We start from the raw sequence: 25,122 nt of genomic DNA, 5'->3' as shown, positions 1-25,122 counted from the left end.
TCTCTGTCTGTCAAATAAATAAATAAAATCTTTAAAAAAAAAAAAAAGAAAGAAAGAAAGAAAATGTTAATTTGTACTTCCCCCGGTTAAAAGGTTCAACCATCATCAAGCTAAGTATATCAACTGAATTCAACCATAGCTCTTCTCTCTGTTCTACATTTAATCAAAAGAAACCAAGTGAAAGACAGCTCCGATCAACGGTACAGACAACTTGGGTAGACTTGTCCATGTTATAGTTAGATACGATTAGTTATTCTTAACCTAGACAATACCTTGGTGATGACCACCTTCTGCTGGGATCGCCAAAACCGCACCAGCCTCTCACAGAGATACAGAAACATGGGACCCACTATCCACTTCCACGTCTGTAATCAGAGCAAAAGATGAAAATGGCATGTATTCAGGGGTAAGAGCTAATAAAAGATTAATGGGAATGAAAAATTTCCAAAGTCAAGTTAATCTTCGTAAGCTTGTTTAAATATTTGATATCCAATAGGTAAATTTCTTATACAACAGAATGCATGAAAAATATCGAAAGTTAAAATAAAATCTTAAGCCAATAGAAATGAGCATTGTCCTTAGCCACATTGGGGAACTTTATCTACAGTATAAAACTTTCCCAAGAGGAACTGCCCACAAGAATGGGATTTCCTCCTGGTGTTGCAACAGCAGTTGCAGTAACCCTACAGCAGAACAAGATTAGTTTCAGAATTAACATTTCTCTTAAGGATAGCATTTCAACAACACCATATTTTTAATGCAACATTGTAGTTGCTTTCTCTCAACCATGTAGTCAAAGCTTAGTCTTTTGCAAGGTAAGAAATTTCATGCAAGAATTTAGCTGTTTGTCCAACATCCTCGTGAGTTCTGGGAGCTATGCAATGCACCTGCTGAACAGGAACAAGGCCAAAGATTTTCAGATTTCTTTAGATTCCTCTCTTGTCAGAATCTTCAATGCTTCGCCACACTGGAATTACCCTGTAGTATTACTGGCTATATGAAAACCTTTAGGGTAAACAGATCCATCCCGGGACTCCCGTCAGTTAGGTTCCCAGTTTAATACCTAAAGTAGTAAAGAGCTTTAGAAGGCGGTATCATTTAAAAGATGGCATTTCAGAATGGATTCCAAGAAAGAAAAAGAAATCACAAAGGGCTTCCTATAGTCTCACCTATGATCTTTCTATTAAATGTTTCAAGGTAACTTTAGATTGGAAGTTGAGAGCACTGAATGTCCCACCTCCCACCAAAATTGAAGACTATCTGCCCGCAAGTCAGATATATTCTGCTGCTGGCCTTTGTTTTCATGGCACAGGTTTTCAAAATAGCCTGGCACCACCCATCTCTTTCCTAGGAAATCGAACGTAATGAGGTGTTGGACATTGCCTCTACTCGCAGAAACCCAGAAGCTACTTTGAGGTAGATGCCTGTTAAGTGCCCTGATTCCAGCTGTCTTCAAGGAAGGGTGCATTCCCTTAACCAATAAGAGGACCTGCAATACAGTTTCTTTTCTACCTTTTCCATTGATGTGCGCATGTACCGGGGGCAGTTTGTTGATACATCTGGTTGCTTTCATTAATGGGCAAGGATGCTTAAAGTTATTAAGTCTCTGGACAGCAGACTGTGTCTTAGAAGAAGAAAATTCCTATCTTAAGAGAGTAGGAAAAAAGAAAGGAGAAAATGGGGTAGGACTTTTGCCTTTACATTATACTGTGCTTAAAAAAAATAATAATAATCCTGTTCAGAAGCCCTGTACCAACGCTGATTTTTGCCTAGCTTTATACCGGTAGTTGGCATGGTAACCAATAAGGTACACTGCTTGTCCATGGAGGAAAATAAATGAAGAACACAGGGCCCGCTTCTCAACGGAGAGGAGATATTGAGAATACATCAAACTTTGCAGAGCACACAACAGGAGCACCCAGTGGAAGGTGAATATTCTACCATGTTCTCCCTTAGTCATCCTTGCTATACTCTTGTGTTGGTATAAACCTGGATGTCCAGTGTCCTTTATGTGGTGCAGACATGGCCCCTGATGCTTAAAGGCAGCCCTATGAGTTACTTCATCAGTTTCCTTCCCAGCTTTGAAAGCTGTACAGAAAGTCTTACTTCGTGGTATCTGAAAAAGCCCTAAGCTCCTTATGAGCAATTATCTGAGCTATCCAACTCAGCTCAGAATGGAATCCCTCTGGAAATCATTACTGTGGCCCTCACATCCAGAAGAGAAGAGATGGAATTTCTTGAACCCCCAACAGCACTTCCAAAAGCAATGCTTTTCCAAGTTTTATATCAGGTTGTTCGTAATAGACCAATGCAATCCTTACCTTTCAAGAAATAATTCTAGACAATAAATATAGGAGAAAAAAGTAGATATTTATAACATTCTAACAGTTCCGTGGCATTTGTAACAGACAGCTCTATGACATTTGTACATATTTCTGAGACACAGTTGGAAGATTATTGGTAAAGAAATTATAATTGTAACAATGAACTATACATACCATAGGAGGGTTTCCAGCGAACTGTGGGATTGCACATTTTCCTGGTTTTCCCCATTCTGATGGATCTTTGTCACACTTTTCAGGGTTGTCTTTGTCTAAACTCTCTTGGGTTTGCTGGCGAACAATTCGCCTGCGGAGGAAATGTAAGTCCAGACCATTTAGTAGCAAGAAACTGAGTTCTTCGCTTTTTGAGAATCTGGGCATATTTCAAGTATTCTAGAATGGATCCTGTACTTCCTACTTAACAGTGATATCTCATTAACCCTTCTGAGTAGATTCAAGGAAGGGAAAGAAAATGTCTTCTTCAGCAATAGAAAAAAGACATTAGCACAATGGCACAAAGAATACATAAGTTTTGGATCATCAATACCTGTTTCCTTAAAGGGAGCATTTGTGCTTCTGTTTCAAGTATTATTTCCATTTACAAACAAACAGACCAAAAGAGGAAAACTGCAAATCTAACAGAGCAAGTACTCGCCCATACAGTGCCTTTGTGGGAATTACAAAGAGATGTCCCCTCTGTGAGGACAGTCCTAGAAGCAAAGAGCTTGGCCAGTGAAGCATAGGCGAATTTTACACGCCATGGACAGGTGCCCCTGTGTGGTTGACCATCACACACAGTAGCTCTGAGGCTTAATCCAAGCACTTCATCTGATGTTCCAAAATTGTCTCAATGAAACTGAAAGTGTTGAAATCAATTTAAGGAAACTTTGCGGAGACTCAGACATTCTCACAGATATCAACACCAATGGTACATCCTTGGAGGCACTAAGAGCCTGGTCATTTCCATTCCCCAGATTTCAGCTGAGCAACTGCTAACACACAAGACAATATGGGTTTAGTGGGACCAGAGGAAAGCAAACGCAAAGTCAAGTGAGTCATGTTTCTGACCTCAAGGAACTTAAACGGCAGGGTCTTCAGAAAATATACTAAGAGACACAGAAGGCCCCCTTTGTAGTAGCTGTATGGGGGACCTAAAATGTGGTGTGCCACGTGGTATATTCTGTGACTGTTTTAATCCAATGCTGTCAACCATCCTTTTCTACCCTAGGCCTTGGGGCCGAGAGTTACCGTGTACTGAGCATCTATTATGTGCCAGGCCGGAGGAAAGTTACTCTACACAAATTATCTCAGTTGTACCCCCATAACAAGCCTGAATGGTAAGTACTGGCACCCCAGTTGACATACGAGAATGCCGAGGCTTAGAAAAACTGGTAACAGAAAGTGATTTGTAACAGAAAAGCAGAATGATTTGGAGAAAACAATTTTGGGCCCATCAGACAGCCTTGGTTTCAAATCCCAGGTCCACTCCTTGATAGTTTGGTGGCCTTGGGCAAGTTATTTAACTTCTTCTGTGCCTCAGTTTCTTCAGCTGTAAAATCGGTCTAATAATACCTAACTAAACCTGTATTTTAGTAATCAATTGACCTGATGCATAAAATATGCCAGCACAAAGTAAGAGTCCCACAACTGATAACTGTCAAAATTCCTGAGGGCCAAGTTCACATGGGGAGTAAGTGAGAGAAAACAAATTAGATTCTCTCCTCTTCTCTGCGCCAGGACCAGAAGTCAGAAAACCTGGATTTTAATCCCAGTTCAGCTGCTGCCTTGGCCATGAGACTGTAAGCAATCAGCCAGCCAGTGTAGGTGGCAGATTCTTTTCAGATGGCGAGTAGGGCAAATACACGACCTCGCCTGCTCCAAAGGAAAATGCATCGTTGTGAAACTATACAGACATAAAGTGGGGGATTACTAAGCTAGGGAGGGGAAGAGACTCATTTTCTGTGTCTGGATTCTCTGAAACAGCTGGGTTCTGACCAAATCCCATTTAAAGATACTCATTTGCTTTAAGAGAGACCAGAGTTCTTTGTCTACACAGATTTTTCAGAGCTTACAAAGGGTTGATCAGAGGTCAGAGTCAGCAAGTCGGTCAAGAATGCATATGAGTAATTGCCTGATGCTACTTCTTCCCACCCTTTCCCTTTTCACACTTAGGTCTTAGGCACCTCTAGGCCAACTTGGCTCCCAGGAGAGTCACTGAGCCTTGAGCATGTGCTCTCCTGATGCTTAGTTATGTGGAGCCCGAAACCCACCAGGGGACTTCCCCAGGCCTGCTTTTGTGTGCAGGTGGGAGAATCAGCTGCTGTGAAACAGCATAAAAAGGAAACCCAGTATAAAATAGGATTCCCCATAAGACCTACTGTGCCAACCACACATGCAGGCACTGTGACTCTCTATGAGGATATTCGTCACCACTGGCCTGAGACCACCTGGGCCCCAGTCCCCCAGGATATGGGGATGTGAGTTTATCTCTAGAATGAGTGCTCGATAGAAGTGAGCTCTTACCTTTATTGTGTTAGAATGCTGGAAGGCAATAACCATGTATGTTTCCTTCTAGTATTGCCCACCGTGCCAGAGAGCAGGCCTCATGCACCGTAGATAATCAATACATGTCCAGCTTGAATCGAAGCTCACTGAACTACAGCAAACCCTGTCGCCTGGTTAATCAGGTGCCCCTCTAGTTTGGGAGTTTGTCTAATTTAGTAGAGATTGAGCCATAAGAACATCACTGCAGACATCTAAGACCCCTCCAGCACCCTTAACGTGTTTCACACCCTTGCAGAGGTACTCAAACATTGGTGCATTTTTCAAGCTTGTTAGAATGAACTGCCTTAATAATAGCTATTGTTAAATTACCACAGAAATAATAGCTATTCATCAGTGTGAGAAACTGAAATGCTGCTGAGTGGTCTCTGTCCAACTGACCTCTGGTGTCCCCTCATATTCCCTCAGCAGACAGACTCGCCACACACAGACTAGGTCACGGTGCCTCCGACAGCATCATACCTAGAAATTAAAGGATTTAAACACTCACTCAGCTCCATGGATGGCGAGGCCAATGAAGAAGATCACAAAAAGGTGGTGCGTGTACCAAAACACTTCAAAGTAAGACCTCCGGATGGTTTTGGCAGAGGAGGTGATAATTAGAATGAGGCACAGGGTGATCACGATACCAGTGATGCCGGCCACGCGGGTCACAGCCACATACAAGCCTCCCTCAGGATTCTGCAAAATACACACACACACACACACACACACACACACACACACACACATTATCCATAGGCTCTCAAATACAGGATGACCTATTTATAAAGTGTCTGGTGTATAGGCCAATAGATATTTTCATTCCTCCCTTTCAATAATCCTAACCATCCTTCACAGAGTGAAATAGATTTGGAATAGGTATTTCTCAATTTAAAACCGTCTTATGTGGTCGAGGTGTCATAGGAAGTACTAACTGATAGGCTGAAATAGTTCTAAGGGAGTATTGAACAAATAGTTCTAAGGGAGCCAACTGTAAGATGTCCTAAAAGAGTCTGAGGTTCTTTCTCCCTTTGGTTTGGAAAGGGCCACAGTGCTTAGTGGGCAAATGTATTCTGGACATGCCCCCCATCTTAGGCTGGGTTCCCCTGAAGCAGACAGACCTTGAGATGAGGATTCATGAGTAAGTGATTTAAAAAAAGGTGTGCTCCAAAAGACACTGGTAAGAAGATGGGCAACAGGATAGGAAAGAGGGAGAAGTCAAACAAGAGGGTGAGCTCAGGCCAAGTCTTTAGTGAAGGTTGCTTCAAAGTTCATCCTGACTCAAGGCAAGGAAGCTGGCCTTTCATGGCCTGCACCCCACAGGTATTGGCTAATGGCTGCCCACAAAGAGGTAGCCATCCAGGCCGTTCCAGATCTCTGAGTTTGTGCGTCAAGGAACTTCCGTAGCCCCAGGGTGGTCCTCTGAGGAAGAAAGGCAGGTATCAGCAATTGGAAGTGAAAACACATGGAAAGGTAGGGGGAGCACAGACATAGTACAAGTGGTCCAAAGAGATCCAGGCAAAGCAGGACAGCATCGGCTCACCTAGTGTGCTCATGTTGCCTTCCTTCTGTATCATTGTACAAACAATGAACAATATGAAAGAAAAATTATCCCAGAAGTTACAGAAAAGGAATTTCTTTCTCTCTTAGGCAAGTTGTTTCCATGTTGGTCTGAGGAGAATTATTTCTGCAACATTAAGGGACATTTTTTTCTCATCTTTTCTAAACACAAGGAAACATGTTTGGAATTCAGTGTATAATTATGTGACTTGGCCATCTTCCCAAGCCATTGGGCACATGAAGATGACTCAGAGCTTCTCCGACTGAGAGGAAACTCTAACAACTGCTGGAAGGGAAGCAGTCCTTGCTGTGGATACCTCAAATGGCTTCGCCTGGAAGACCTTGGAGTTACTCCCAGTTCACTGTGCTTCCCATGGGATGATAATCAGCAGACATAGGCCACCCCTCGGATGTTGTAGGCAAGAAGGAAGAAAAGTACCTCTGTCGGCTGTCAGCTGGTGGCTAGCCTGGTATGAACCTTGAGGCCAGAGTGTTCCCTAATTCACATAAAGAATCTCATAGAACACCCGCATCAGATGAGGTCGGTGTGTGACTGTGAGGGAGTGGGACAAAAACAAGACCACTCCGGAACTTTGTCAGAGCCAAGACAATAACACAAGGGACTGCTGCTAAGATACCCAATCCTAGAAAGACCCCCAGTTCCTGACCATGCCTGATGCAGAGCAAATCCTTGCTTCCTTAAACCCTGCCAAAACCGCCTGACAGAAGTCCATGACAAGCCTCCATGAGCACCTTCCTAGAATGTCCCAGACTTTCTCATGGTGTGAGGGCTCTTTTGCTGCAGTAAGTAATAAACTCAACTTTGTTTGACTAGATGTATGTTCTTGTTTTTCTTTGTCATGGGTGAGCCTGAGTTACTCCAGATTCTACAGGTGAGCATAAGGAACTGGAAAACATCTAGAGACCCTCCACACATGGGATCAGGAGTGGGGAAGACATTTTCTCTGTATCCACATTCTTAGAAACTATAAACTTTGCCCACTGATGGTCAACTTTTATCATTGTTGGTGTTCTGCCCAAGTAGAGTTCTTCACTCATTGAAATCTAGTCCTCAGTTTTAACGGCCTAGTCTGAATCCAGAAATAGACTTACCGGGATTTCCTCTCGAGCAAAATTGAGGTAAGTTTCACCAGGTTTATCTCCAAGTCTAGAGAGTGCTATTGAATAGCTATCAGATTTGTTGACTCGGGCATTCACACACCACTCCACATTAAACAGATGGGCAATGGTATGAATCGCTGAAGAGGACAGAGAAGAGAAGGGTGCAGTCAATATTCGTGTAAAGTGGGTTTCTGGTTATAGCCCCTGACTCTATGATAAGATACAGGGAGACACAGGGATGGCCCAGGACACTTAGAAACAAGAACTGGGTCTCCAGGCCAGACAGGCAAGACTAGAACTCTAGTGGGTAAGCTATTCTCTTGTTGTGTGATCATACGCAAATCACTTGACCTCTCTGGTCTTGGTTTCCTCATTTGTAAAATGAAGATGTTTAAATAACACTATCCTAAAGATCCAATCAAGTTCTGAGATTCTACAAAATAACCGTGGTCTCTGAGGATATTTAGGTGTGCTCTCATTGTCTCTCTCCCCCTGATATGTTTATGCTCAAACAAGAAGACTCTCGTGCAATGTATGCCTTTGGCCAGCCCATTCACCTGATTCTGACATTACTCCAGAGAGACAATAACATTTTATTGAACTGATATAAACCAATGGCCACAAGAGTGAATATCTTCTTGAAAATTGCATTCCTTACTTAATAAGCACTTACATACAACTTCCCGGGTGCCAAGAACTGTTGTAAGTGCTTTATAATTACTTAATCCTTATGTGGAGGCAATGATGTAGGTACTGTTAGTACCAGCTCATCTTACAGATGAGGAAACTGGAGCATAGATTGCTTTAATATCCCGCCCAAGATCACCAAGCTAGAAAGCAGCAGAATTAAGAATCTAACCCAAGCAATCTGGTACTCAAAATTTGCTCCTCACCATTACGCTATGTTGCTTTCTAATAAGATTTTATCATGCATTTTGCTTTTGAACCATCTTATTCACCACAGCTCAGAAAGCCTGCATGATCTACTAATAGAAGAGAAACACAGTTAAACACTTGCAATGTAAACCTATTTTACTCAAATTATGGGGAAACTCTTTAACAGCAAAGTAAAAGTCTCTTTTGTTCATCACTGCCAATTGCCCAGCACATCACTTATTTGTTAAGTGAATTAGTGAAGATCTGATTAGGGTCCCAAATACATCCCTTCTGCCAACACTGCCACTTTAGTAATTATAATAACAACACATAATAAAGAATACATATACACATATGTATACCTAGTAGATATATAATAACAATAATAATAAAGGAGACTCTTGGCCGATAAGGGCTATCTTACCCTTAAGATAAGATAAGATATCGTCTCAGCTTATGGGTTGTGGCCCCCATAGGGTTAGTGCAAGAAATTCGCAAATCTACATGTTCAACCCTAGTATTTTTGTTAATGGATAAATAAAAGCTCTCAGTTGTGGACTTTTTTTATATTAAAAAGCATGGAGAAGGGTGAGGACACTGAGATTTTGTCAGAAGACCCCAAGATAAAAAAAGTTTTAAGACTTGAAAGAATAGGGTGCCTGGATGGCTCAGTCGGTTAAGTGTCTGCCTTTGGCTCAGGTCATGATCCTGGGGTCCTGGGATTAGGTTCCATAGCAGGCTCCTTCTCTGGGGGGAGCCTGCTTCTCCCTCTCCCTCTGCTGCTCCCCCTTCTTGTTCTCTCTTTCTCTCTCTGTGTCAAATAAATAAATAAAATCCTTTAAAAAAAGAGTTGAAGGAATAAATCCTAATATGGCAATGGAAGAAAGAATGGTGAATATTTTTTAACAGAATTCATTCAAAAAGTACAACATATCTTGGTGGGAATGTAAATTGGTGCAGCCACCATGGAAAACACTACGGAGTTGCCTCAAAAAAACTAGAAAAAGAAATACCATATAATCCAGTAATTACACCCAAAGAAAATGAAAACACTAAGTTGAAAAAAAGATATATGCACCCCCATGTTTATAGCAGCATTACTTACAACAGCCAAGATATGGAAGCAACCTAAGTGTCCATCTATAGGTGAATGGATAAAGAAGAAGTGGTACTATATAGATATAGATATAGATATAGATATAGATATAGATATAGATATCTTATATAGATATCAGATATACATATCTTATATCTTATATATATATCATAACATACTCAGCCATAAAAAAGAATGAAAACCTTGCCATTTGCAACAACATGAATGGACCTAGACAGTATTATGCTATGTGAAATAAATCAGACAAAGAAAGACAAATATCGTATGGTTTCACTTATGTGTAGAATCTAAACACCAAACCAACCAAACCAAACGAACCAGAAACAGACTTATAAATATAGACAGCAAAAAATATATATATATATAGACAGCAAACAGGTGGTTGCCAGAGGGGTTAGGAGTGAGGGGATGGGCAAAATAGGTGAAGAAGATTAAAAAATATAAACTTCCAGTTATAAAACAAGTAACTCACAGAGGGGTAAAGTAAAGCACAGGGAATGTAGTCAATAATAGTTACTAACTTTGTGTAGTGGCAGACGATAACTCCGTGTATCGTGGTGAGCATTTTATAACGTATGTCATTGTCAAATCACTATGTCATACACCCGAAACAAACAGGATGCTGTATGTTAAGTATACTTCAGTTAAAAAATTAAAAAAAAATACAACATAGCCAATCACCACCTGATCTATCTAAAAAGGCTGACCTCTTCTAAAATAAAAGGTATCTAGGAGAAGAGGGAACTGTCTGGTTTCAAGTTTTCTTTGCAACCTCACATATCTTAATCAGCTCACCAGTGTGAAGCGCAATCATCCACGCCACCATTTTATGGAAAGTGAGGTTCCTGTCCAGTTGTCTTCGAATTCTTGTGGAACAGCACTTTTGGATTAAGGGGAAAAGAACAAAACAGTAATTGTTATCAAGAAGGTTTTCTGTGTGCCAGACAGTAGATACAGATCATCTCACTTAATTGTCATAACCACCCTGAAAGCACTGTCATTCTATGCCTTTGATAGATGAGAAAACAGAAGCTCAGATACTTGTACTCATCTTCCCAAGGTCAACCAGCCAGTGAGTAGTCTACCTGACAGGTTCCTGAGCAACCACACACAAGCACAACTGGCTCAGCCCCAGGAGCCTGGAGAAGTTCGTTGAACAATAAGTGTTAGGTCCCTACAACCAGTCTCTGCATATTTTACCTGGACCTGAAGGAGGAGCTCTCTGTCTCTGTGTCTTCTCCATCACTTTTTCCCACCCCCGAATGTTTGTGAGCTCCCCACAGTTCCTCACTGGCAGGTAGCAAAGGCTCATCCTTGTGAAGGTGTCAACCAGTAAGTTAAGTGTTAGTTAGGTGAGAGATTCAAGAGTTAGCTCTCCCTGGAATACCGGCGGTGTCATAGGAAAGATGTATGCATTTCACACAACCCTGAAAGTCTAACGGGGACACAGACTAGTAAACAGCTCTAGAATAAGTGAATACTTTAAGAACAACACCCTTCGAAGACATACACTGTGGGAGGAAAAAAAAAATACCCACTCACCTCTGTTGATAGAGACAACATCACAAGGAGATATCATTAACCAAATATTAATAGCAAAAAGAGTGATAGGTAGTATTTACAAAGAGCTTGTGCAAGGAGCTGTTTTAAATGTTTTATGTGCATTCTGACTCTTCATTTTTGCATCAGTCCTAGCAGGGAGGGACCATTATTATCACTGTATGACAGGTTAGGGAAAAACCTGTGGGGAGGTAGCCTTAGGACACATAGTTAATAAGTGGCAGAGTTGGGATTTAAATCTATCAGATGCCAGAGTATCAATATTCTGATATTTCATGCCTTGTATGATTACCTTGACATTAAAAATACTATTTTGGTCAGTACTCAAGTGTGACTGTCCTTCTGATACGTGTTAGAGGATGTGGATTTGAATCTTGATTCAGGTCAACGCCCAAAGTAGAAAAAAACAAACTCTGTCTTTTGATTGAATCCAAACTTTGTCCTCCTGAAAACTGGTCAAATGCTTGCTTTGGCTGCTTTGTTCCCAAGTCTAAATGTACTGCCATAGAGATACAGAGAATTGTTAAGGAGAGCCAAGTGCAAAACAAAAGAAAAAAAATCTTAGTATAAGCACTTAGTATAAGTAATCTAAGTATATCGGGTTCTAACAATATTAAATTTAATCTAGAGTTGTTTAATATTTGACTTATTATTTTTTTTAAGTAGGCTCCACGGCCAGCATGAAGCCCAATACAGGGCTTAAACTCATGACCCTGAGATGGAGACCTGGGTTGAAATCAAAAGTCAGACACTTAACCGACTGAGCCACCCTGGGCCTGGTGGCTTAGTTATTTTTTAAAAAATGTTCTGATTTTATAGAAAAAAATGTAATTGTGTGGGAAATTGTGCTTACTCCATTATCTCTCAGTTAGCTACATCTACAGAGAGCATGGCACCATGAGATCAGATTCCCGGGACCACAACAATACTACTAGGGAGGAAGACACAGGATTCCAGAGAAAGGAAGAAAGAATTAGGCTTCACTGAATGCTTTCTGTGAGCCAGGCAGTTTACTCATAATCATTATCTCATTCAGTGGCAACGAGATAAGAATGATTGTCCTCATTTTAAGATTAAAAAAATTAAAGTTAAATCTCACATTGGCTGGGATGCAAGTCTCTTTGTCTTTAAGGTTCACACCCTTTTCCACCAAACCAGATGCAATGATATAGTCACTATTACTTTACAAGTCTAAAAAAAAAAAACCTGAGACAAGACTGTAAGTACTCAGCCGCAAGGTGATCACAGAAAACAAGGTCAGGGGAAGTGACATTGGGAAGACAAGGCAGCCAAAGAAGGGCGTATTATCAGATCAGCTACCACCGCCATATAGCCTACCATATCATATATCATATCATACCATGGTCTCTTTGACTAGAGGATTCTGAAGCTATAGAAAATCCTCCAGAGGTTTTCTTTTCTTTTTTCTTTTTCTTTTCTTTTTTCTTTCTTTCTTTCTTTCTTTCTTTCTTTCTTTCTTTCTTTCTTTCTTTCTAACCTGAGGCATTAGAAAGTTTAGGAATTCATCCCTCTACTTCCAACTGTCACAGGCCAAGGGCTGGTGCCAGGGCATAGATTCCCGGGCATTTCAGGCTTGCCCCAGGAGAGGGCCGAAAGAAAATCCTCAGGCAGAGAATGAGTGGGGCTTGCAGAAGGCAGCGAGCCCATGCACTATAGAACCACAAGTGTGGAGGCAACATGACTGAAAAACCAACAGCATCAGCTACAACTAAGTGTCCATGGCTGAAGGTGGGCCATGACTCAGGCTCTCAAAACAAGGGTTTCCTGTTTGAAATCACTTAGTTCACATTTCTGCTGGTGAAAAATTGTCTTTGGTTTTTTTAATATAGCCTTGTCATCTTTTCTGTTTATTTCAAATGCTGTACATTGTCTTACTACTTTATATTCTTTACAATTTTAAAGTAATATCTTTTTCCTGTTTCCTAGTTGCTAGGTTCCTCCATAGTTTCTTGGAGTCCTTGTAGCAGACAGAATTCAAAGACGATCCCCCATGACATTATATAATATCTTCCCTTTGAGTGGGGCTGGGACCTGAACTGTGAATACGATGGGATGTCACTCCTGTGAGTTTGTTACATTATATGGCAAAAGGAAATTTGCAGGGGTAATGAAAGTTCCAAGTTGACCTTAAGAGAAAATTATCTGGCTGGGCCTGAGCCAATCACATGGCCCTTCAAATCTGGGTCCAGAACTCAGAGACTGAAGAACTCAGAGATTCAAGGCACAAGAAGTATTTGGTGCAATGTTGCTGGCTTGAACATGGAGGAGGCCAGATGGAAGGAATACAGAGACACTCACGATCTGAGAGCAGGCCCTGAATGGCTCTCAGCAAGGAGACAGGAACCTCAGTCCCACAACTGCAAGGAACTAAATTTTGCCAACAAGAATGAGTTTGGAAGATTTTTACCCAGGGTTTCCATTTGAGAATTCAGTCCACTTGGTACCTTGACTTCAGCCTTGTAACATGCTGAGCAGAGAACCCAACCAAACACAGGAGGCTGCACCTCTCACTGACAGAACTGTTGGCTAATACATTGTGGTTGTTTGAAGCCACTGAATTTGTGGAAATCTTTTACACAGCAACATATAATTAAGATAGTCCTTATTGAAGTGATGGAACACATTTGGAGTCTTATGACTGAGAGAATGGGAACAGTAGGATCAGAAATCAGTACTGAATTGAAGTTCAGAGGGCAAGTTCTGCAAAACATGTGTTGGATCTCAGTCCTACCACCAATATGGTCAGTTTCTAACTTCCTCACCTATGTATTTATCATAGTTCTTCTCTCATAAGTCTAGATTCACTAAGAGGTGTTTAATAAATATTTGAGGGGTTTTTTTGGTATTATTATTTAACTTTTCAGCTCACATGGCTTGGCTCCCCAGCTAGAAATTAAGCTTCCTATATGCAGAGCAATGTATCATATGCTTCAAAAAAAATATCTCTTAGGGCACCTGGGTGGCACAGTCAGTTAGGTGTCTGGCTCTTGGTGTGGCTCAGGTCCTGCTCTCAGAGTCATGAGATCGAACCCCACATCAGGTTCCACACTCAGTTCAGAGTCTGCTTGAGTTTCTCCCGCCCTCTCCCTCTGCCTCTCCACCCTCCTCTACATGCCCTTTCTCCCTCTTTCTCTTTCTCCAAAATAAATAAATAAATCATTTTTTTAAAGTCCCTTGATAATTATTTGGTTAAATAAATTACATTTTCACTGTTCTAGAACCTAAGATGATTATTCTAAATCTATAGTGATGTATTTACCCATGTATCTATACTTGCCACACGGATTTCTTTTCTACTTTCTGACAAACTGTTTTGAAATTTTGGTGGTGGGGGTGATTAATACACTGGCTTCTGCATGCTGAATTTGAAGAAAAGAATATGGTTTTGGGCGCCTGGGTGGCTCAGTGGGTTAAGCCGTTGCCTTCGGCTTAGGTCATGATCTCAGGGTCCTGGGATCGAGTCCCGCATCGGGCTCTCTGCTCAGCAGGGAGCCTGCTTCCTCCTCTCTCTCTCTCTCTGCCTGCCTCTCTGCCTACTTGTGATCTCTCTCTCTGTCAAATAAATAAATAAATAATCTTAAAAAAAAAAAAGAATATGGTTTTAATGTGGCCTCTACAGTGTCTCCATAGTTCTACCTTTATCATCATCAATATAGATCATCAAAAATGTGGAACAACAGATTCTGATGCCACCATCAGAAATTGAATTGAATGCTTGAGAAATAAAAGGCCCATTTGTAATACTCTGATCATAATAGGTAATTTTTTAAAAGCTAGTTGATATGAAACACATATATCTTAAAAAACGGAAAAATATAGGCCATTAGTTACCAATGGGTCATTGGAATGGATCTCACTGAGGCACAAATCCTTAGTTTTTCCCAGTTGCCTTCTATGATATGCTCAGGATGCCCCCCACTGCCAAAAAAAAAAAACAAAATCCAAAGAGAAGTCACAAGTCATGTTTATATGGGGCTTCCAAATACAATTTCCTCACCATTTCCTAAAATGGGAGCGAGGCAGGTGGTTGGTGGAGTGGAAAGGAAGAGCTTTGCTGCCTGTGACCACCTAGGGCTTGTTTGTTCCTCCTCATCACACAGATACCATTTTTATGCTTTTCAGTCGCTTCTGAATTATTACCAGCTACCTCCTAATTACGCAAGTTGCCATGATGTCCCATGGCTTCCTCACTGAACTACCCCTTTGCCATTGACTTCTAAAGGAAGTTTCTCTTTTACTGTCACCTAGAGCCTAGCCTGAACTCACTTGGCTAACATTCAAGTGTAAGGGAGATTATTGCCTCATCTCAGCAAATTTCTATGCTGCGTTCAAACCACAAGAGAAAAAAAATTTTTTTGAAGATAAAGATTTTATTTATTTGAGAAAGTGAGAGAGGGAGAGTAGGGAAAAGGTCAGAGGTAGTGGGAGAAGCAGACTCCTTGCTGAGCAGTGAGCCCAATGTAGGGCTCCATCTGAGGACCCCAGGATCATGACCTGAGCTGAAGCCAAGAGTTGGACACTCAACTCACTGAGCTACCCAGGTGTACTGAAAAAAAATTTTTTTTTCAAGTGAGAAATGGAACCAAAAAGGAGTGCATATTTAATGGGGTAGAACATGAGTTTCTGTAACATGACCATTACAGAAACTTAAAAGATCTATCTTATGTACACCTGGTATCACCACACATGCCACGAATTCACTTAAATTTGATGTTTATAAGCAATTTGGGGGAAATTACAAAATCCACCCTTGAGTCTATAGAACTCAGGCAAAGAAGTTGCCAGTGATGTCCAAACCTGGTGGCAGTAGGGTATGTGATGAGTAAGAACCTCAGTTTACTTGTATAGCACTGTTGAGAGCTTTGAAGTCGCATGTTTCTTCTCCATCCCTTCCACAAAACTCTAAGCTCCTTGAGTTTTACTCATTACTCAGCATGTGTCACAAGTACCTAGCACACAGCTGGCAGTCAACAAATGTTTGTTGACTGACAATTCAGCAGTTGACAGCTTAGTCAATTAATATACTTTTAGAATGTTATATTCATTCTTACAGTTACATTGTCTCACCTGCTTTTCAGCTAAAAAAAAAAAATAACAACAACAACAAAAAACCAAACCCGTGCAACAGGAAGTCCAAGAGACTTCCCTACACCATGTGGTTATACGGAGCCCCACTGACGGCCTCTCACTGTCAGACTGTGTAAGGTTACAGATAAGAGCTGACTTTCTCACCTTCCTTTTTCTTTCTGATCTGAGACTCCAATCGATTAGAATTCAGTTTCTACATGGCAAGGTAGGGATTACTAAGCCCCATTCTACCCCATTCCGCGCAACAAAGCAGGCTGAGAGCCTTTGCCTTTACCTTCCTCAGGGTGGGCCAAAACTGGGGCTTTATTTCTTCAAATAATCAGAAGGGTTATAAAGCAAAGTCTAACTTTAAGACCACTAGAAACTGAATGGAAGTTCTGTGACTGTGCAGTCTGCGGGACGTCCTACTGGCAAATCCTTGAAGTGACAACAACTTTGTCATTTCTGGCCTGTGCTATTCAGCATGCTCCAGCATTCAAATATATGGCGGACTTTTGAAGACCGTCAAACGACGCGAAGGCGGTTTTGAGGTTCAGTGGCACATAGGAAAGTGAATGGTCTCTCGGGACACAAAGAGCAGGTTTAAATTCCAACACTGTCATCTCATTTCATCCCCGTGTCGCTGACTTGACATGCAGCTTCTATGAGGCGAGCTCTACGAAGACTCGGTAGGAGGCAGCTATTAGGAGTTCCAACACTGGTCGCAGGATGGTCACTCATTTTAATCCCAATCAGAAAAGAAGTTTTGTTTGCCAAGTTCACACTTCAGGTTGGGAAACCGGAAGGAGGGACACTCCTGGTCTCTAAAAGAATGTGGCTTGCTCCTAATTTTATAAAATATATTCTCCTACATACAAATCTCTCCATATTAGCAGAGCATCTCTGCAATTTGAAAAGCAGCCTTATTTCGTCCCTGTCTTTGAAGACGCTCATGAAGATCTTCCCTCCTGGGCCCCAGGAAGCCTGAAAGTGGCCATTACAACATGTGCATTTCACGAGGCAGGGCAGCTCAATAGCAGTGAAATTTGGGCCTGGGTGGTAACAAGGATTTCTTAACCGGCCCTCCTGGTGAAAATGCTGCCTGTTTCTCAGGGTTTACTTCCTCTAAATAGAAAGTATTCAAACAGGGCATGGGGGGGGGACCAAAAAAATGAATCGTGCCTTCCTAAAAACAAAAAGCTACAATACATGAGCTTCATTTAGCAAATGTTCATTGGGCACCTACAGTATGCCAGGCCTTGGACTTAAGAGGTGGCTTGCTGCTAAAACTTGAAATTGAATGGAATTTTACCTCTGTGGTTTCTTAGATGGGGAAAATTATTTAAAAACCCTAAACGCTTGTAATCAGTGTCTACTGTTAATTGTATCCCACTAATCCTATATTTGTTAAATCAACTAGTAAATTTACTAAGATTAGGAAAAATAAGGCAGAGTTCAATGTAAATTCTACTTGATATTGACAGTTTAGATCACTTTCCTTCCCCCAAATAGTCCACAATTGCCAAATTAAGTATTAACTTCTCAGGTCTACATTTAAGGTCCTAGTTTACCAGGAAAGTTCCAGCTGTCCTCTGCAGCCTTAGTTCAGACACGTGGCCTTTACAATCCCTACATCCCCATCAAAGTACATTGCTCACGTCTCTCCTCTATAAATTATCTCCACTAAATAGATTTTTTAAAGCTGGTTACTATAAAACACATACATTTTATTTAGATGAAAAACAGAGGCTAGTAGTTACTCATGATCCAGTAGAATGGGTCTCACCAAGTCATCAATCCCTAGCTTTTCCAAGCTACCCTCTTTGGTGGGATCAGGAACCTCAAACAAATCCAAAGAGAAGCCATGTGTCGTGCTTCTATGGGGCTTTCATGAATGTAATTTCCTCGCTAATTTCTTTGCATTGGCCCATTCCATTTTCTCCAGGTAGAATGTCTTTCTCGTTTATATCTCCTAGTGGCTTGTCTGATCCTTATATGCTCATATTTGATGCCACCTTTTCGAAGAAGCCTTTCTTCATTCTCTGCCCCAACTTCATTCCTAATCCCCCCTTCTTTGATACCCCAGAGCCCCTTATTTCTAATGTTCCGTGGAATCCATCAGATTTGGTTTTGTAGTACACAGATTAAGTAGATTCTAAGTTCCTTGTTTCTCATCTTTGTGTGATAACAGCAATAAGAAATTCATGTGCACTGGGTGTTATATGTAAACAATCTTGGAACACTACATCAAAAACTAATGATGTATTATTTGGTGACTAACGTAACACAATAAAAAAAAGAAAAAGAGGCTTATTTTAAAAAATTATAAAACTATAAAAAATTATAAAAAATTTTATAATTAAAAAACTATAATATAATTTTAAAAATTATAAAAAATTATTTAAAAATTAAATTAAATTAAAAAGAAATTCATGGGCGCCTGGGTGGCTCAGTGGGTTAAGCCGCTGCCTTCGGCTCAGGTCATGATCTCAGGGTCCTGGGATGGAGTCCCGCATCGGGCTCTCTGCTCAGTAGGGAGCCTGCTTCCTCCTCTCTCTCTCTCTCTGCCTACTTGTAATCTCTCTCTGTCAAATAAATAAATAAAATCTTAAAAAAAAAAGAAAAAAAAGAAATTCATATACTATTTTATAGGTCACAAAGTTTCTTCTTACGTAATATTTTCTTCCTTCTAACAGTACATTTAGGGGCTCACCAAATTGTTGAAATGAGGGTTTAAAAAAAAAAAAACCACCCTGGACATTTAGAAAGCACCAAACTCCTCAGTTCCATGGACTCAGTACCTCTTAGTCATTCTCGGTATACCGTGACTCATCACTCCCTGATTCCACCTGCTTGGGATGTTATTCACGAAGAGATTTTCTCTGACTTCAAAATTTTGAAAAACATGCTGCTGTAGGATTAATTCCCAAATCTCATGTCAGCCTCATAAAGTCCATAATATATTATATTATGTATGTCTGGTGTGTGTGTGTGTGTGTGCACACGCACAAGTGTTTTATGGCTCTTCTTGAGCTGTAGGTTGATTTTTTTTTAAAATGTCTGTTCCAAGCTAAATGATTGTCCCAGGGAACTCCATCAACAACTGATATACAAATAAAATGGAGAATCAAGCACAGTTCAGCTTGCAAATACTGGCCAGAGGTTGGAATCCTCACAAACCATTAGTCTGCTTTTCCTCAGAAAGGACACTTCGTGTAATGGCCTTTGAAAATTTTGAGAAGCGTCAACTTTGTAAATGTTTGCTCTTACCGCGCTGGAACCCCTGAGGAAGGAGAGCAGATTTCGACAGACTGGCAGCAGAATCAGCATGCAGTTGAAATTCAGGCAGGCTGCAGGGGCCCTGGCCAATGGCAGCGCAAACTGAAAGATGTGGGATAGAAAGCAGGTAACTCCTGTGAGCGCAGAACACCCCTCCCCCACACCACAGGGTTCCCAGCATGAGGCCCACCAGAGACGTCAAGTTATCTGAGAAGGAAGGTCCTTCAGAACCAAGAGTCTACCTGGAGGACCTGCTGGGATCCTTTGCTTTACCCTGGCCCTTCTCTCCTACCCCAACATTTTACTATGAAAATTTTCAAACATAAAGAGAATCTGAAATATTTTCACAATGAACACCCGTTTTCCCATCTCCCAGGGTCCCCCCTCACATAGCTGTCCATCCATCTGTCCTCTAGCCATCCGTCAGTACATCTTATTTTTGATGCATTGCAGATATCAGTTCACTTCCTCCTAAATACTTAAGCATGTGTATCATTTGTTAGAGTTCAGTATAGAAACTGGGGCTTTCTAAAGAAGATTTTCTTAGTTCTTAGACTCACTTCAGCAGTAACTTAGGTTGGTCTGCTGTAATGCTTTGGCATTATAATTGTTCTTTGTAACGTTTAAAGAAGTTTCATACTTTGGAGGGGAAAACAAAGGTAAATCATCCTTCTCAGTATCAGCCTGAATTAGTTAACAACAATTATAATAGCACAGTATTATTATGTAGTATAATTGTGTATACGCATGATATATAACACATAGTATAATTAGCGTTACATCATGAATTCACGGTTTCAGCATAATGTAAAAAATGGTATCCTGGGGGCACCTGGGTGGCTCAGTGGGTTAAAGCCTCTGCCTTCGGCTCAGGTCATCCCGGAGTCCTGGGATCGAGCCCCGCATCCGGCTCTCTGCTCAGTGGGGAGCCTGCTTCTTCCTCTCTCTCTGCCTGCCTCTCTGCCTACTTGTGATATCTGTCTGTCAAATAAATAAATAAATAATCTTTTTTAAAAAAGGGTATCCTGTGGGGGTCAGCTGTCATTGTAATTGTTGCCCGTTTGTCGTGAAGAAGAGTCCTGGCAGTCCAAGGAAAACAAGAACGCTAATGGACCCAAGGAAAGCTGGGGGCCTTCACTCTGCTGGCCTAGTCAATGAATGTGACCCTTGGGCAGGTTCCTCAAAGGCTGCATCTGGAGGGAGAGGCTTATTTCCTGAAGGTCATTTCACAACATGTCACAAGACGCAGGGCTCTCCATGCACGAAAGCTGTCAGGAATCAGATGATTTAAAGTATATGGAAAGTCTCACTTGTTCCACCTGTGTCACCCTTGGATCAATCTCACCAAATCTGCCTGCCATTCCAGGGCTGGCATTAGATTTCTTCTTTAAGCTAAACAGTGGCACAGTAGTTCTTGGGAGGGGAGGGATGCCGCTGGGATTCCCTGACACACTTTAGTTTGTCTCACACGGGAAGGCCTACAGACTTGCCCAGGGGGTGGCAATGGAGGGAGTGAGGTAATGGTGCCGTCTGGGTTGGTGAGAACATTTATTTAAAGTGTTGAAAGGAGTATGAACCAGAATCTTTGATTAGAAATGTAAGCCTGTCAATATTGCATGAGATGCAACTCATACCTACCCCAAGAAGTTTTCGAGTGTAATAGTACTGAGGTTCAATGTCATAAAACCTGTAGAACCGGATAAAGAGGAAGACGTTCATCCCCAGCCATACCAGCTGCAAAAAGAGAAATAGTTGTGTGACGTTTCCACATTTCAATGGGTAGATTTCACACAAGATTCGAGTCAGAGTAGGGTCAGGACTTCCCCAGTCTAGCCTTCAACAAAGGTAGTTACACATCTGAGTGTGACCACCTGAGAGTCAGCCCCTTCCTCCAACAGTGCCCCTACACTTCGTGATTGTGACCTTTCCACCTTGTGGCATTCCCTGTGATGGTTTTACTACGGGCCAGGATGCCAGGTTATTATCAATCTATCTCACCTCTGTTGTTTCATTCCTCTTTTTTTCTTAATGAGTAGCGGGTGAGTCTTCTCGAAAAGAGAAGGGAAAGGAATAGGTTACTGTGTCGTCCCCTGCGCCCATAAGACACTGTGTTCTACTCTCAGGGATGCCATCACCTCCCTCCAGCGCACAGCACCCCACCCCAGCCAATGGGAGTCACATCGGCTAAAACGTCAAGCCTTTAATTCTATTTGGTAACTTTTGCTTAACTTTTTAAAGAGGGACTATTGAACATGAATGAGGGGGTGAGGAGCATGGGATTTTTTTTTTTTAAAGCGACCCTCCTACCTTTTGACTGCTCATTTCATCCCAAGCACTGACTGCATTGAGTGAGGCACTGCTCAGTCTCGAACCTTCAGCTTCATAGTGATCTTTTCTTACCTGTGCTTTAATGCCCAGGTTAAAGGTCTGTAGATGCCTGAGAACGATCTCTTTATGAAGAACCTATTTAAACAACTTCTCCATTCTCTAACCTTGTCATTCTTACTCTTGCTTTCCAGACTGTGTCTTTAATGTCAAACGTATGAGTATGCAATTTAGGAGGAGGTCATCTCCTGGGGAAAACTGTGGTAGGAGCCAAAAGTATAATATGAACCTGTTTTCTATGGGAGTAGTCTGTTTTCAAAGCGGTGATAAGAAATCAAGTTAGCAGCTCTGAGTCCTCAGAAGAATTCTATATTGCATTAGCATGTTGGTTTGGCATAATTTTTTAATGCACATATTTCTTGGTTTTCTTTTATTTATGCCCCCCTTCCTCTCTGTGTCTGCAACTCAGTCTCAATATTTACTTCATGATAAATTCTTTCAAATTCCACTGACAAGTGTTCCTTTTAACATCAGTACAATACTTTCATTGGCTATTAGGAAAGGCTATTTAAAAATCACATTTCTATTTTCCCAATTGTCTGTGATTGCTTTGCTGAGACTGCCATCTTAAAATAATAGTTGGTCCTTTTTATGGTAAAAAAAAAAAAAACTAAAGAGATTAACATGTCTATTTGCAAATTAGCCCTATCTCTACTTACAAAAATTATTTCTCAAGATAGATTAGATTGATTTATATAGTCACATATAATATTATAATATATATAATATATCCACTGTATATATGAGTCTAGTTTATTTCAATTTCCTCCTCTTGAATTTTTATAAACCTCATAAATAACTCAAGTTTACCTCAGAGGAAGAAAAGGTACTTTAAAAAAAAAAAGTTGAGAAATTCAATTATTTTTACTGAAATCACTGAAATAAAGGCCATCTCCCATACATGAGCCGATCTTGTACTTGTTATTTGGAAAACGGTGTAAAATTATGATTGCCCATTTTTAAATGGTATACGCACATAAAAAGTAGAGAATTTGCCTCTGAGTAAATATTGATAAAAAACTTAGACTTAGAGATCATTAGCATGAAATGTCTTCTACCCCGTCTGTGAAATGCTGGCTGATTTAGTACCCCCAAAGTCTCAAGAAATAAAGTAGGTGAAGTGAGACCCTGGATATATTCTTTTCATTAATAAGTTTGGAAGACTGCCCTCGGTCCCGCTTACAGATAGACGTATGTTCACATGGTAAATCCGCTTCAGTGCAACTTCACAAAGAAGCAAAACAAACAAACAAGAAACGTTGCCCTCTTTTAGTTTCCCAGAGAACCCAGACAAGTTGGAGAATTTATCATTTCTCTCTCATTGGTACTTACGACGACAAAGATGGAGAGCCCTTCATTCTCAATCCAGTTCCCCATGGTGACAGACGTTCAATGCCTTGTGTCTGCTTCTCTTCTTTGCTCTGCTTCTTCTTCCCATGAGGAAATGAAAACAGCAGCCTGGGGCAATCAGTTTCCTTTTCTATTATCAGAAATTAGCTAATCATTGGTCAACTGAAAATCTTGTTTCCATAAGAACTTTAAATCTTTAAACCACAAAAAAGCTGCGGAAAAAGGGTCCATAATAATTCGATCATAACTAAACATAGTAGGAAATGAAACCAATTTCTACAACTGAGAGACAACAGACCAATGATGGGATATATTTTACATACAGACTTAACTTTTTGACTAATCAGTTTTTAAGTAGCCGCTTTGAAAAGTCACTCAACTAGCCATGACTTCGTACTGGATAAAAGTCATTAAATAAATATCTTTTGGCAGGCTGAGCAGCATTTTACAGTCTCGTTGAGAAAAACAGTAACAATAATGATGGTTGATTTTTTTAAAAGATTTTATTTATTTATTTGACAGAGATCACAAGTAGGCAGAGACACAGGCAGAGAGGAGGCAGAGAGAGAGGAGGAAGCAGGTCCCCTGCCGAGCAGAGAGCCCGATGTGGGACTCGATCCCAGGACCCTGGGATCATGACCTGAGCCGAAGGCAGAGGCTTTAACCCACTGAGCCACACAGGCGCCCCAGTGATGGTTGATATTTATAGCATGCTTACATCATGCCAGTTTTCTAAGACACATGTGTGTGCGTACACATATATACACACATGTGTACATATACAAACATAGCTACATAATAACTGACACATACCACTGTGTAAACACATACACACATGTATTAAATTTAGTATACAAGTAAATTCACTTGATTCTAACAATTCAATCTTTATAAAGTAGTTTTTTAGAAGATTTTTTGATTTTATTGTTTGAATTTGTTAGTTAACACACAGTGCAACATTGGTTTCTGGAGTAGAATTTAGTGATTCGTAAAGATTTTATTTTTAAATAATCTCTACACCCAATGTGGGGCTTGAACTCACAATCCCGAGATCAAGAGTCACATGGTCTACTGACTGAGCCAGCCAGGAGCCCCTAAACTAGTTTCTATTACTATGATTACACTTAACAGATGAAGAAATTGAAACCCAGAGCACTTAAGTTACTTGGCCACGGTCATGAAACTAGGAAAGAGTAAAGCTGGGATTTGAAATCCAAGCACTTTGGCTATACTTCTAAGCAGATACCAGAAAAAAAAAAAAAAAGGCCTAACTGTGTCAAACCCATCCAAAATCACTCCAAATAGAACTACAGGAAATAAAAATATAACAAATATAGCAAAATGTTTGGATGACCATAGGATTCCTAGGAAGATATGACATCCTCTAGACTAGGTATGTATACAGGGTCAATATAAAGGTACATCAGATGTGGCCGAGGCCAAAAGCCAGATTTAGCATATTTTTTTTTCCTGACTACTACTCTGTCTTCAGGACATGAAAGATACAGAAGGGTAGGATGGTAACCCCAGTATGAGATGAACGCTGACAAATTACACAAGGGCGGTTGTACAACAGCTCCAGTTAACGAAGAGGTAAAGGCAGAAACAGCAGGGCCAAATGGGAATGAGAGAATCAGCAAGAGAAGCATGGACCATTTTGGTGGTTGTTTATTTATGAACCACTTGAGACAGCCTGCAGAATTAGGACAATTCGTAAAGTAACATTATTTTGCACTTAAATATTTTAGGAAAGGTATTAAACTGTGACTTTCTCCATTGCTCTCGGATCATGCACAACCCATGTAAAGGACAGATGGCTTCATGGTTCGGTTCCACACAGAGGTGAATTCGAAGAAACACAGACAACGAAAACATGGGCCCTTTATTCCCCTCTTTGTGCTGAGCTCTACTCCCTTGCCC

General features: G+C 40.8%; 1 protein-coding gene across 1 annotated transcript in view; it reads right to left on the bottom strand.

The window, feature by feature from the left end:
- LOC116582650 (cytochrome b-245 heavy chain) overlaps positions 1-23,307 on the bottom strand; it is a 33,028-nt gene extending 9,721 nt beyond the window's left edge. Inside the window, exons 1-8 of the mRNA XM_032330286.1 lie at positions 23,185-23,307; positions 21,106-21,201; positions 19,459-19,569; positions 10,336-10,420; positions 7,539-7,684; positions 5,374-5,564; positions 2,499-2,628; positions 273-365 (exon numbers count right to left, since the gene is read on the bottom strand). Of these exons, the coding sequence (XP_032186177.1) occupies positions 273-365; positions 2,499-2,628; positions 5,374-5,564; positions 7,539-7,684; positions 10,336-10,420; positions 19,459-19,569; positions 21,106-21,201; positions 23,185-23,229 (897 nt within the window). The 5' untranslated portion in view covers positions 23,230-23,307. The remainder of the gene's footprint in view (positions 1-272; positions 366-2,498; positions 2,629-5,373; positions 5,565-7,538; positions 7,685-10,335; positions 10,421-19,458; positions 19,570-21,105; positions 21,202-23,184) is intronic.
- Positions 23,308-25,122: the final 1,815 nt, after the last annotated feature.

The sequence above is a fragment of the Mustela erminea genome, chromosome X (assembly GCF_009829155.1).
Source record: "Mustela erminea isolate mMusErm1 chromosome X, mMusErm1.Pri, whole genome shotgun sequence".
Taxonomy (NCBI): Eukaryota; Metazoa; Chordata; class Mammalia; order Carnivora; family Mustelidae; genus Mustela; species Mustela erminea.
Note: the sequence above shows the minus strand (reverse complement) of the source record. Positions and strands in the feature narration are given on the sequence as shown.